This window comes from Lipotes vexillifer, unplaced genomic scaffold, assembly GCF_000442215.2.
Source record: "Lipotes vexillifer unplaced genomic scaffold, Lipotes_vexillifer_v1.1 scaffold241, whole genome shotgun sequence".
Taxonomy (NCBI): Eukaryota; Metazoa; Chordata; class Mammalia; order Artiodactyla; family Lipotidae; genus Lipotes; species Lipotes vexillifer.
The window spans coordinates 545,321-559,979 of record NW_006784922.1 but is presented as its reverse complement, the minus strand read 5'-3'; the positions used below and the strand labels follow the sequence as shown (position 1 = coordinate 559,979).

The 14,659-nt window shown below is 37.4% G+C and overlaps 1 protein-coding gene across 2 annotated transcripts in view; it reads left to right on the top strand.

Moving 5' to 3' along the window:
* The window catches only part of UTP15 (UTP15 small subunit processome component), a 14,147-nt gene extending 7,148 nt beyond the window's left edge, over nucleotides 1-6,999 (top strand). The window contains exons 7-12 of one of the 2 annotated variants that reach the window (XM_007457044.1): nucleotides 1,776-1,860; nucleotides 2,696-2,845; nucleotides 3,551-3,652; nucleotides 5,531-5,664; nucleotides 5,834-5,892; nucleotides 6,667-6,999. In XM_007457044.1, coding sequence (XP_007457106.1) covers nucleotides 1,776-1,860; nucleotides 2,696-2,845; nucleotides 3,551-3,652; nucleotides 5,531-5,664; nucleotides 5,834-5,892; nucleotides 6,667-6,887 — 751 coding nt within the window. In that variant the 3' untranslated portion in view covers nucleotides 6,888-6,999. The remainder of the gene's footprint in view (nucleotides 1-1,775; nucleotides 1,861-2,695; nucleotides 2,846-3,550; nucleotides 3,653-5,530; nucleotides 5,665-5,833; nucleotides 5,893-6,666) is intronic. The other variant, XM_007457045.1, reaches the window with a different exon arrangement.
* Nucleotides 7,000-14,659: the final 7,660 nt, after the last annotated feature.

The following is a 14,659-nucleotide window of genomic DNA, read 5'->3' as shown; positions in this document are numbered from 1 at the left end:
TTTTTGCGATATGTGGGCCTCTCACTGTCGTGGCCCCTCCCGTTGCCGGACGCGCAAGCTCAGCGGCCACGGCTCACGGGCCCAGCCGCTACGCGGCATGTGGGATCCTCCCAGACTGGGACACGAACCCGTATCCCCTGCACCGGCAGGCGGACTCCCAACCACTGCGCCACCAGGGAGGCCCAGAAATACATATTTCTAAATATTACTATTTTCAGTAGGTATTAGTGTTTCATTAATTAATGTTCTAGAACAGTGCTGTACAATAGAAATATAATGTGAGCTACATATGTAATTTTAAGTGTTTTACCAGTCATGTTTAAAAGCTACTAGGTAAAATTAATTTAATAATTTATTTACTCTAAAATATTATTTCAGTATGTATTCAATGTAAAAATTATTAATGATAGACTAGAAGCAAGTTCAGTATCGAATACATGCCCTTAATACAGTAGTAATACTTTACAGTTAAAGTGAAATAAATATACTTGTGTTTAACAGAAAAATATTTTATACTGCCTCAGTTTTAAAATTTAAGTTGATTAAAATTAAGTAAAATAAAAAATTCCCTTCTTCTTTTTCACTGACCACATTTTAAGTGCTCATTAGCCACATGTGGCTAGAATGATGGCCCAGTTCTAGAATTTACTTATATTTATCTATTGTTGGTCATTTTATTTCCATATTTCCCTTTTTCACTGATATGGAAAACCTTGGTTTTTCAGCATGTTTATTAAAAAGTATACATATTTTAAAAGCTAGAAAATATTTCTAATACAGAGGAACTTACTATGTAAATATATAGCAAATTCTCTGCAATGGTGTTACTAGGCAATTTGGGACTTGATTTTTAGATGTGTCCCTCAAAAGCTAGGTGTAAGTTGGCTCTATTCATAGTAATTCTCAACCCAGAGTGATTTTTGTCCTCCAGGGGGCTGTTTGGCACTATCTGCGGACATTTTTGGTTGTTGTCACAACTTGGGGGTGTAGTGCTGTTGGTATGCAGTGAGTAGAGGCCAAGGATGCTGCTAAACATCTTGCGGTGCCCAGAACAGCCACCATTTCAAAGAATTATCCTGCCCGAAATGTCAATAATGCTGATTGAAGCTGAGAAACCCTGCTCTTTCCGATGAACATTCATGTTGCTTTTTCTTTACTTTCAAGTTTCATTTTCAGGAGACAGTGGTCTATCCTTCTGGTGGCTGGTTGAAGTCTTTTTTTTTTTTTTTTTTTTTTTTAAATTGTCCCTTTTTTTTTTTTTTTTTTTAATACACAATGTATTTATTTATTTATTTATTTATGGCTGTGTTGGGTCTTCATTTCTGTGCATGGGCTTTCTCTAGTTGTGGCAAGTGGGGGTCACTCTTCATCGCGGTGCGCAGGCCTCTCACTATCGCGGCCTCTGTTGTTGCGGAGCACAGGCTCCAGACGCGCAGGCTCAGTAATTGTGGCTCACGGGCCCAGTTGCTCCATGGCATGTGGGATCTTCCCAGACCAGGGCTCGAACCTGTGTCGTCTGCATTGGCAGGCAGATTCTCAACCACTGCGCCACCAGGGAAGCCCAGGTTGAAGTCTTTATGCAAGCATAACAATAAACAGTTCATTTTTAAAAGAGATCCAGTGGTGAATTAGTTTGTAACTAATATTATTAATCATTGTTTTTCTTCATTGTTGTGTAAGTTTTAATATTCATATATTGAGTTTCAAAAAATAGAAATTTTACCTTTTATGCTCATTTCCAAGATGATTTGTGACAAAGCTTTCTTTTTCATTAGGAAGGTGAAAGTATATAGCACAAGTTCCTATAAAGTAGTCCACAGTTTTGATTATGCAGCTTCAATTTTGAGTCTTGCACTTGCAGTAAGTACTTTTAGCTCTTTTTAAAGCTTTCACTAACCTTGCCTGTTAAATGAAACTAAAATGGAATATTAGGGTTTATCTTTGTATTTGTATAAGTATTATTTTCTTCTCACCACATTAGATAATTGCTAGAACATGTAACTTGTCTCAGTAACTAGGCATGAATTCAGATTTAGGTCCCACTCACTGCATAGCTTGAAACTAACTACATTATTGTAGGCATGGTTAACACTAAGGACAGGACCTGGAAAGCAGATAAATCTCTCTTCAGTACATTTACCCCAAGGGTTAAATACTCCAGAAAGTCAAGTTGGCTCTCTGAGCAAAAAAAAAGGAGAATAGGGGGCAACACAATGAAATGTCTCCTTTTCTTTGTTAACTGCTCCTTCTGGAATGTTCATTGTCAAGTTTCATGAGCCATTGAGGAGGAATAGATTTGAATACATTATATAGAAATTGGGAGGGGAAAAGTTATTATAAAATACTTTCTTGACAAGATTGTGCAAAGTCATGCTACCACATCATTCTTTTTCTAGGAAGAGGATGTGGGGAAAAAATTATTTTGAAAGTTTCTTAAGATGTCATTAACTGTGGATTATTATACAATCTGCCAGTGATAGTTTCCAAGTATAATTAAAAGTTCTGTCAATATAATAATATCTTGGAGGAAAAAAATGATTTTATTCTAACTTTTTGTTGGAGTATCTCTATCTGAATGGAACTCTTGTTGAAAGTATGGATAAGTGGCAAACACATTATAAATGGTATTTTGAAGAAAAAGTAAGATGAATTATGAGTTAGGAATATACTAACTTATTTTTCTAATTGCTATTAGCATGAAGATGAGGCAATAGTTGTAGGAATGACCAATGGAATACTGAGTGTTAAACATCGGAAATCTGAACCAAAGAAGGATTCTCTTGCCAGGAGAAGAAGACCTGCATATCGAACTTTCATTAAAGGAAAAAACTATATGAAACAACAGGTATTTATATATTTTGTGTAATTTTTTTTGAAGGTGAAATTTGTTAGAGTATCCAACTTCATCCCTGCGCATTACTGAAAAGTGTAGTTCACGTGACATTTAGCTTCATTTTGCTTTTCTCTACCTCATTTGTCTCCACATTGCTAGATTGGGGACATTAAATTAATAAGTAATGGGAAATAAGAACTGTACTTCTTAATGCCCTGAATCATAACAGTGCTGTGGTGCTCAGAACAGTGTCTTTCACGTGCTGTCTGATTTGATCTTGTAAAGAACCCTGAAAAAGAGTAGAGCCAATAAGATCTCCATTTGGCATCTGAAGATGGAGAAGATGGAGATACAAGGAAGTTGTGTTGATCCAGGGTTTCTTTACCGGGACTAGATGGCAGTTTCTCTGATTCTTGTTTTCTCTTTCTGCTGAATCACTGCTTGCTATGTAAAGAGAATTGCAGTGAGTAATGTTTGCCCAGAACGGAGGTATCGTGTATGTATCGTAAGTTAAAATCACAGGACACTAAGAACACAGTGATGTGGCAGATTATTCCATTTTCATTTAATCGACAGTATGGGCATATGACCATCCTTTATGATACAGTTCAAGGACACCACAGAACTATGAAAAAATACCACTACGAAGAAGTTTATTTTGAATGAAGCTCTAAATGGATATTTGATTTTTCTCTTTAAATTTACTTTTCAATGCAGGATGACATTTTGATCAACAGACCATCAAAGAAACACCTAGAATTGTATGACAGGGATCTGAAAAACTTCCGGATCTCTAAGGCACTTGACAGAGTCCTTGAGGTGAATGAGGAATGTGTGTGTGTGTGTGTGTGTGTGTGTATTTTTTTTATTTTAATTTTAATTTATTTATACTCTTTCTACTTCAAAAAAGTGGATGTAATTTGTGACACACACATATAAATAGGTTGCTAAAATATTGAATATGAATACCCATACTATAGAAAGATGCAGAAACTTAGGCTGTGAATATATACTAGAGTTGAACTTAAATGTATATTCCAGTTTCCTAGAAGCAAGGTAAAAAGGGTAATGGATTGAATTTCATAATTGTTATTATCAGATAAATGAAACATATATATCTATATTTTAGAAAAAATGCACATTTTTTTTCACACTATAGTACAGAGAAATTTATCATGAGTTGTTTTTAGTTTGAACACGAAGAAAAATATAGGAATCATGTGATAGTCTTTATGTCATTAGAAGATGCAGAAATATTCTCAAGCATAGGATTATGTATTAACCCTCTGTAAAAGCCAAAGACATAATAATAAATGCCCACAACTTCTGTACTGTCATTTCAACAAATAGGTAACCAAATACAATTCAAGTAAGAATTCACTTATAATAGGATATAGCTAAAAACCAATTTAGAGCAATGATGGTTAACTTGGTCCATAGATTTCTTCTCTCAAATACCAGTTGTGTCAACTGAGTTTTAATAAGGGCTGGATGGTAATCAATTTTATTTTATTTTATTTATTTATTTTTAACATCTTTATTGGAGTATAATTGCTTTACAATGGTGTGTAGTTTCTGCTGATAGTCTTTATGTCATTAGAAGATGCAGAAATATTCTCAAGCATAGGATTATGTATTAACCCTCTGTAAAAGCCAAAGACATAATAATAAATGCCCACAACTTCTGTACTGTCATTTCAACAAATAGGTAACCAAATACAATTCAAGTAAGAATTCACTTATAATAGGATATAGCTAAAAACCAATTTAGAGCAATGATGGTTAACTTGGTCCATAGATTTCTTCTCTCAAATACCAGTTGTGTCAACTGAGTTTTAATAAGGGCTGGATGGTAATCAATTTTATTTTATTTTATTTATTTATTTTTAACATCTTTATTGGAGTATAATTGCTTTACAATGGTGTGTTAGTTTCTGCTTTATAAAAAAGTGCATCAGCTATACATACACATATATCCCCATATCTCCTCCCTCTTGTGTCTCCCTCCCTCCCTCCCACCCTCCCTATCCCACCCCTCTAGGTGGTCACAAAGCACCAAGCTGATCTCCCTATGCTCTGCGGTTGCTCCCCACTAGCTATCTGTTTTACATTTGGTAGTGTGTATATGTCCATGCCACTCTCTCACTTTGTCCCAGCTTACCCTTCCCCCTACCCGTGTCCTCAAGTCCATTCTCTGTGTCTGCATCTTTACTCCTATCCTTCCCCTAGGTTCTTCAGAACCATCTTTTTTTAGATTCCATATATAGGTGTTAGCATACGGTATTTGTTTTTCTCTTTCTGACTTTCTTCACTCTGTATGACAGACTCTGGGTCCATCCACTTCACTACAGATTGTGTGTGAAGTTTTCATTAAGACTTTTTTTTAGAGCAGTTCTAGGTTCACAGCACAGTTGAGGGGAAGGTACAGAGATTTCCCGTATACTACCTGGCCCACACATGCATAGCCTCCCCCCTTATCAACATCCCCACCAGAGTGGTGCATTTGTTACAATTGGTGTATCTACAAGGAGCTTATTTTTAAAAGAATCATTTTGTTTCTTGCCTTGTCATTACCATGACTCAAAACTGGGAAGAAAAAAACCTGTTTAAACTTGGTAATTGTTAGTGAGTTCCAAGACTATGATTTTTCTCTTGTACTGTCTTGTCTGCTCATGTTGACTCTGAAAAATTTTCTAGCCCAGTTGTGCAATAAAGACGCCTGAGATTACAGTTTCCATCATAAAGGAGCTAAATCGAAGAGGAGTCCTTGCAAATGCCCTTGCAGGTCGAGATGAAAAGGAAATCAGTCATGTTCTTAATTTTTTGATAAGGTATGTTTTATGTCTATGAAGCACATGTATTTTGCATCTGAAATTTTATCTCCAAATTTACTTTTAGTTTGAGCTTTGTAAAGAACTGACAGAACAGTTTAGTAAATCTATTTTAAGGATTTTTTTTCTTTAAGTTTGCAGGTTTCAGTAAACAATTTTTGCTTTGTAGGAATCTACCCCAGCCAAGATTTGCCCCTGTTTTGATTAATGCTGCCGAAATAATTATTGGTAAGTAGCTGTTAAAACCTGAAAAATTGTAGCATACTTGCAGAAGTAGACATGTCAAATAATGAAATCAAATAGATTGATATACCTTGTCTTTATCAGTTCTCCAGTGAAGACTTCATGGAGAAAACAAACAATAGTAGTAAATCAGTGCATTTTAAAGTGGGAGTAAAATGTTTACAATGGATTGGCTTTCAGTTGCTGGCACCAGGGTTATTACAATTTAAAAAGTTGTTTCCTTAAATACTTCCAATGACCATGACTAATTTTTTTTTTTTTTCAAAGAGCACAAACTGTATTTTCAAGAACAGAAAAAAATCTCTAGTGCTGAAAGATATAGTAAAAAGCAGGCCTCTGACTGTTGTGGCCTCTCCCGTTGCGGAGCACAGGCTCCAGACACGCAGGCTCAGTGGCCATGGCTCACGGGCCCAGCCGCTCCGCGGCATGTGGGATCTTCCCGGACCGGGGCACGAACCCATGTCCCCTGCATCAGCAGGCGGACTCTCAACCACTGCGCCACCAGGGAAGCCCCCATGACTAATTTTCAATGGGAAAATGAAAATAAGTCAGAACCTTAACACTGTACTTTCTTTAATTATTTCTTTTTGAAATACGTTTTTCAGATGGATTGTTTACTTTATGTAAAACATAAGTTGTAAAATAAGTACATATTTTTCAATGTCTTTTATATTTAATATTTTGTACTTTTTCTAAATATTGCTGTTCATGTATTGTTTAGAAAGATGTTTCTAGTAAATGTGTTTCCTCTCTTTCTAGATATATATCTACCTGTGATTGGTCAGTCACCTGTAGTTGATAAAAAGTTTTTGTTACTTCAAGGACTTGTAGAAAAAGAAATTGATTACCAAAGAGAACTACTAGAAACCTTGGGGATGATGGATATGCTTTTTGCTACCATGACAAGGAAAGAAAGCACTTCTTTGTTGCAGCATAATACATCTGATGGATTTCTAGAGAACAAGAAGGTTGAATCATAGTGTGTGCTTAACAGGACACATAAGAACTCGTAACTTGGAATAGATTTGATGCGGTTGACTACTGGGAGGAGAATCTCTTTGATACATTTAAAAAAACTATTTACAGAAGCAATTTTATGGAAGAGACTGGAATAACTATGCTTGGAAAATAAGAACCTGTTTTTAATTATGGTTTTCCATGTGCTATTTTGAATTATCTCCTGGCATCTTCAGCTGGAAGATGTTTTGGCCATAGTGTATGTCCATCTTGGACAAATTGACATTAATTTTTTTTTTTTTTTTTTTTGCGGTACGTGGGCCTCTCACTGCTGTGGCCTCTCCTGTTGCGGAGCACAGGCTCCGGACGCGCAGGCTCAGCGGCCATGGCTCATGGGCCCAGCCGCTCCGTGGCATGTGGGATCTTCCTGGACCAGGGCACAAACCCGTGTACCCTGCCTCGGCAGGTGGACTCTCAACCACTGCGCCACCAGGGAAGCCCGACATTAATTTTAATACAGCAGAGTTCTGTTTCAGCATTTGAGTAGGCATTCAGAACTCTGGAGAGGGTTTCAACTAGGAATCCTGCCAAAGGAACAGGGCTTTAGTTCTCCCTTCTATCCTGGAAAAACTACAACAACAAAACAAATGGCAACAACAAATAAATTATTTCTTCACTCTAATCGGGGCACTTCGGATTCCCAAGCCCCAGCTGAGTTTGCCTCCCTCTCCTTGATGCCATCCCTTATCCCAGGCCATGTGTTCCACCTAGCTGGTAATTGGGCTGTATCTGTTCCAAGTGTGGCAGATTAGTGGCCAGCTCTGAATAATTGACCCTAGTTTGACCTGTATTCAGAGAGTGTGATGAGGCAGATTTGAATACTAAAAATTGTGCTCACCAGCCCATGGTTCTTTTTCTTTCTGTAATCTTGACTGTGCTCCTCAGAACAAGGTCTGCAGGTAGGCCTTACAGACCATGTTTTTCCTCTTCCCCAAATATGCAGCCTTTCTACCAGCTTTTCAACTTGCTTCAGGTCAGCAGAATGATAAAATTTGCCATGTCTCGTGATTAATAGCCTTTCCGCGTTTTTATACATATTGATATATTTGGAGTTTATCTTGTAGCTGTCTGCCTCTGAAAACCATTTGATCTGTGTTTAGGTTTTTTTTTTTTTTTCCTCAAGATCATTTTGTGTTTCAGAACCCCAAGCCAGAGTAGCTTGTTTTGGAAAATACTTGTGTTTTTAAAAAACAGTTCAATGTAAATCACATTTTTTTATAAAGAAATTCATATTTTCTTCTTGGCTTTCTGAGATGTTTCAATTCCTGATGGATAGTCACTGGTTACTGATTCCTAGCACACTGATTTTACACTTGCTACCTTTTCCACCTTCCCCTAGTTCCTTAAGTAGTTAATTATCTGTAAGGAAATGTCAGGCCAAAGAATTCTTAAAGGAAGATTTTGTAATTGCAGTCTCCTCTTAAAATTTCATTTCTGTGAATTCAGAGATACATATATACATATATATATACATATATATATACATATATATGTATATATATATATTTTTTTTCTTTGCGGTACGCGGGCCTCTCGCTGTTGTGGCCTCTCCCGTTGTGGCACACAGGCTACGGACACGCAGGCTCAGCGGCCATGGCTCACGGGCCCAGCCGCCCCGTGGCATGTGGGATCCTCCCGGACCAGGGCATGAACCCGTGTCCCCTGATTCTGCAGGCTGACTCTCAACCACTGTGCCACCAGGGAAGCCCTCAGATATATTTTTTTAGAGCAGAAAAAAATATTCTTATGTTCTGATGAGGACATATGCTCAAACAGAGGGTCTGGTTTCCCCCTCATGAATTGATTTAAGCAATCATGAAGCCCAGTGGCTTATAAGAAACCAGGAGTTTGCTTCCCTAAGTAATTATGAGATTAGTCAAGGTTAGAAACTGTGTCTTCATGTTAAGAAGGGTAATTTATTTAAATAAATTTAAAGCTTTTTAAAAAATTTAACTTCATAAATATGCTGATTGGATACTATCAATAGTAAGAATGAAAGGTTAAAATTCTACCAAAAAACTAACTGTCATCAACTCACATGTGACAAGGGTTTTCCCATACATTATTTTATTTGATTCTCACCACAGCCATCCAAGGTTGGTATTCTCATTTATCACTGAATTTACTACAGTAGTTAATTCACCCTTGAATTCCCCCAAGCTTGAGTTCCTCATGCCAGCACCCTGAACTGGCCTGCCTGCTGGGGCCCAAACCATTCATTCCCTTTAACAAAACTTCACAGAGTGCTGCTGTTTTTAGATGAAATAGTAACGATTAGAGATTTTCAAAAAGGTTAGGAAACAATTCCCATAGCCATCATTACTTCAGTGTTAAGTTCAAGAATAGTTTTTTATAGTCATTGGGACAAACGGTAGTATTTGCTATTTGAAGTAGCATTGGAACATACTTGGCGTATTACAGTATATGTAACACTGCCTTCATTTCCAACTTACAGTGCCTAACAGATTTTTAGACTCGTAAATTTTCATTGAAATGTATTTTAAGATCTTAGAGAGCCTGCAGAAATACTGAAATATGTCAGAGAACTTAGTCACTGTACATTTAATTTATTTATAAGAGTTAAGTACTTGGGAAGGTTTTGCTTCTTGGGTCAAGCATTTGAAGTGCTATTTATAAGAAAATATCTTAAAAGTATAAATGCTGTTTAAAGGACTTTGGGTTGTAAATGGGATTGTTTAAAGAAATTTAGTCTGTTCAGCTTAAATCAACTATCAAACATTAATTAAAAGCCCCATTTAAAATGATTATTAAAATATAGTCATTTTTTGAATGAAATGACAGACTGTATGCTGGTGGGGATAATCCCTCTAGAGAGAGGGGGAAACTGATGATTAGAGTAGAGAGAGGGGACCGATTGCTGGAGCAGTGTGCTTGGAAGGGGGCATGGGACTGAGCGCCCAAATGGAATGGTTGGCTTAGACAGCAAATGAATAGTTTGGGCATAGTTCAAGAGGGAAGGCAGAAGATATGGCACAGATGTAATTAGGTGTATAGCTGTGGTGCTGGGGGTTTGTGGAAGTTCTTTACTAAGTTCCTTTATGGGAAAAAACCACCAACTGAAACAGGTTAGAGAAGGAGGAGTTCAGAGGTTAGAAAGTTTGAGGAGAGAACAAAATGAGTACTTCTAGGGAAGGTCAAGGGCTCATACTCTGGAGCCCTCTGCCTGGTTTTGAATCTTGGCTCAGCCACTCGCTAGCTGTGTGCCTTTGGTCAAGTTGTTTTACCATTTTGTATTTCATTTTCTTCATCTGTTAATCAGACAAACAAAATCACAAAAAGTGCTTGTGAGAATTGAGTTAATACCTGTAAAAGTAACCTAGAATATTTCTGTTGTTCACTATTGTTGGGGGAATGGATGGACTAGAAAAGGAAGTAGCATTACCGGCAGCACTAAGGCCCACGTGAGGTTAGTGCCATGGACTTAAAGTGGACTGTAGCTCACCATTACTCCACGAGGTGGCAGTATTACTTCAAAAACCATGAGAAACCAGCTTTTTCCACAGCCCTTTCTCTGAATCAGTTTGGTGTTGCTGAGTCATAAGGTGAGTTCTCTCACAAAACAATCAAGATATTTGGTTATTGTAATGTTGACACAGTGGGTTCAAAAGTCATTGATAATTATTACTAGATGCTAGCCAGAAATACGGAAATAAAATCTAACCAACGACCATTTTGAATTAAAGATTAAACTTTTCAACGTTGTAGAATAATGGAAAGAACACGAGCTATGTGTTCCTGGGTAAGTCCCAGCTGCCCTGGGCCTCAGCTTCCTTATCTGTTAAATGGGGCTAATATCACTTCCCTTGCAGGATTGTTGTGAGGATAAATACAAATACGAAAGTGTATTACCTGCTTTACTGTGTTTTTTCACATGTTTGTGACTATGGAAAATCTACTTGCCCTTCACTATTTGGGAACTTTTTCTTAGCTTTTCTGATTATTAACATCATTTGGATCATTTAAGGGTTGGGTTGAAGTTTTCTATTATACTAGTATAAAGGATGTTTTTAAAATAAATTAATTGCATACACTATTAAATAAGGGGTGTAACTGATTTGAGAGAGACTGCTTACAAGCATTTTGAAAGTAAATGGTATGATTTGCATTAGTTACAAATAAGACAGTAACCACTTATTCATGAAAACAAGATGTGAGTTCCCATTGGATCATTAGTGTTATAGTAGAAATTTTAAGCAGAATTATGTCTCTAAACACATATATTAATGCAAACTTCCCTTTATTCAAATTAACTATATTAGCTGTGACTGTGTGATGGCTGTATTGATCAAAAGGTTGAAAATATGAACTGTGTTAATCTAATGAGGGTTGGCAATTTTTCTATAAACATTACTATAAAACACTGAACTCATAAGATTTTAAAAAAATTTTATTTATTTTTGGTTGCATTGGGTCTTCATTGCTGCGTGCAGACTTTCTCTGTGTTGAGCAGGGGTTACTCTTCATTGCGGTATGTGGGCTTCTCATTGTGGTGGCTTCTCTTGTTGTGGAGCGCACGGGCTCTAGAGTCCACAGGCTTCAGTAGTTGTGGCATGCAGGCTCAGTAGCGTGGCTCATGGGCTCTAGAGCGCGGGCTCAGTAGTTGTGGCACACAGGCTTAGTTGCTCCAAGGCATGTGGGATCTTCCCAGACGAGGGCTCGAACCCGTGTCCCTTGCATTGGCAGGCGGATTCTTAACTACTGTGCCACCAGGGAAGTCCCTCTCATATAAGATTTTTTTCAAGGTTTTTTCTTAACTGAGTTATAATTGACATTATATTAGTTTCAGGTACACTAACAGAGTGTTACCAATTAAAAAAACAAAAACAAAAACCAAAACAACTCAAGTCAAAAGCAGTTTCCTCATAGGAAACAAGTGGGAAGCAGTAATCAGATTTTTTCTTTTACTGTTGTCCCCTTAGAATAAGACTTTGAGGTCTATGTGCCTAACTCATTCTTATCTTTCAGTAGGAAGAGGTCTAAGTGATAACAAAGAATTGAGAAAATGAAACAGCCAGTTGCAGTGAAATTTGTTGATAGTAGCATATATGAACTTCCTTATTCTGTAATTTCTAGGAGAATATTATGAGCTCATATACATGATTTTCTACCATGACATTATTACCCATAAACCTACACGTAACCTAGTGGTTTTATTTACTTATCTTGTGAGTGCATTACAAGTTATTTAAGATAGTGCAAGTCAGTGCATTATTAATGGTAGGAAACTCTCTGGTCAACTTTTAAAGAGGACCTTGTATAATTCTGCTTTAACAATAAGTATAAGGGTAATCAAAACTGGAAAGTTATGGACAAGAATAATAATAATGATTAATACTAATAATATACTTACTAAGTCACTGTTCTCACCAATGTACATATACTAATTTATTTAATCTTCACAACAACTCTGGAGTTGGTACTGTATCAAAATTAACAGTTTTTTGCAAATATGTATTTCTAAAATGTGTGAAGTTAATACAGGTTAAACACAATGAGAAACAGTGTAACTATGTGAGATCATGGGTATGTTAATTAGCTTGGTTTTAATAATCACTGTACATCAAATCATCACACTGTAGACCTTAAACATATACACTCATATTTGTCAATTTTACCTCAATAAAGCTGGAAAAAAGAAAGAATAAGCCACTTTAAAAAGTAAAAAGAAACAAAGAACAAGAAGTAACCACAAATGCTGAGGAAATTTAAACAACTTAGAAGAGTATTTGACAAAACTTTATTCAAATATATTCTAAAAGCTGGATTACATGGATGCTTTTCTTGAAAATGTAAATGAACAAAATAGGTCCCAAAGAGACTGGAGATTAAAGCAACACTGAATAGGGAAGTAATTGAGAAGGTAATCTGAGGAGCTCTGGACTCAAATGTATTAGTAAATTCTTTCAAGATTTCAAGGAGCAGAAACTTCTAATGTATTTAAACTGATCTAAAACTTAGAGAAGAAAACTTCCAACACCATTTTCTGAAGCCAGCACAACACAAACATAGACCTGACAAACCTCTTTTTGGTAGGTTGTACTACTGTTAAAAGTATTGCTGCCCCTCCTGGGGTACAGGTTGCAGTTCTTCGGACCACAGGCATCTGCCTTGCCTCTAGGACTCGAGGGCCTCCTGTGGTAGGATGACATATCCCCACTCTGTGGAAGTCAGGTGTGGTCATGCAAATGCAACTTGCCTTGGCCTATAAAATAAGGGCAGAAGTGACATCAAGCCACTTATAAGCAGAAGCTTTCAAATCCAGTTCATGGTTCACCAGATCTCACTTCTCTTGCCATGAAGACCAGCAACGTGCCAGATCAACTGCTTTATCTACCTCATCCCAGAGGGAAGACGACATGGAGAAGAGACACAGTGGATACATGAGTAAGATTTAAACCTGTGATACTCTAAGCTACTGAGATTTGGGGATTGCTTGTTATCACAGCATAAGCCAGCCTATCCTGATTGATACAGTCCTCTCCCCCACAAAAGAACATGGTAAATTCACTTATGAATATCTGTGTTAAAATCTTCAATTAATAAGAAAAATATTTCAGGCATACATTGTAGGAATAATATACTTCCAACTAAGAGCTCTGAACAGGTAAGTATGTTCCCCACTGAAGACTCGGAGACCTCTCACTTTAGGTGTGTGTGCTTCCCAACTAAAGAAAAGGTAACATGGTTTAGTTTGTAAAATATGTAAGCAGCTTTGTCCTCTCTCTCCCCCCATCTATTGTGTCAGTATCAAAAAGGAGTTAAGGATTTGAAAGCTTCATGGTAGCAAAAACACCCTTGAGTGGGAAAATATATTTCAGCTGAGATATGCATGAAGGATATACTAAATGAAAGTTCCTAGGGCTCATGCCTTATACAATTTCAGGGTGCAATTCTCCCTATGAAGGCGTAAGAAGTGGATATTACTCCCATTTTTCAAGAGGAGAAACTGAAGTAAACAGGGAAGCTCCAATTTGGCCTCAAATCACCAAGTTAGTTCCTGATGCCATTTACTTGCTGATGTTTTCTTATTTTGTTAAGAATAAATCTACCATTGCCCAAGTCAGTGAGTTTCTAGCAAAGATACTCTAATGTTTACTTCAGGCTTTTTCTTAAGTGTTAATGGATGTGATGATTTCTAAGTCATTAAAAGATGAGTACATCAAGCTCTTGCAAAGAACCCCAGGTAACTGGTTGACCTTGTAAATAAAACATTATCTCTGCCGCTGCTATAAGCAGGCCATGTGATCGATGATAAATTTCTTAGAAAACAGGACATGGAGGTCATTTGATAGTCAGAAGAACACTCGTGTTTAATGTTCAGCTCAACCAATATAAACTGTTATGTTAATAGTCTAAATAGTAACCTGGATTAGTTCATCTCTGGATTTCTTTCTTAGCAGTATAGGAGATAAGAATATGAATCTCCTATGGGGCTTCCCTGGTGGTGCAGTGGTTGAGAGTCCGCCTGCCAATGCAGGGGACACGGGTTCGTGCCCCAGTCCGGGAGGATCCCACATGCCACGGAGCAACTGGGCCCGTGAGCCACAATTGCTGAGCCTGCGCGTCTGGAGCCTGTGCTCCGCAATAAGAGAGGGAGTGATAATGAGAGGCCCGCGCACCGCGATGAAGAGTGACCTCCGCTTGCCACAACTAGAGAAAGCCCTCGCACAGAAACGAAGACCCAACACAGCCATAAATAAATTAATTAATTAAA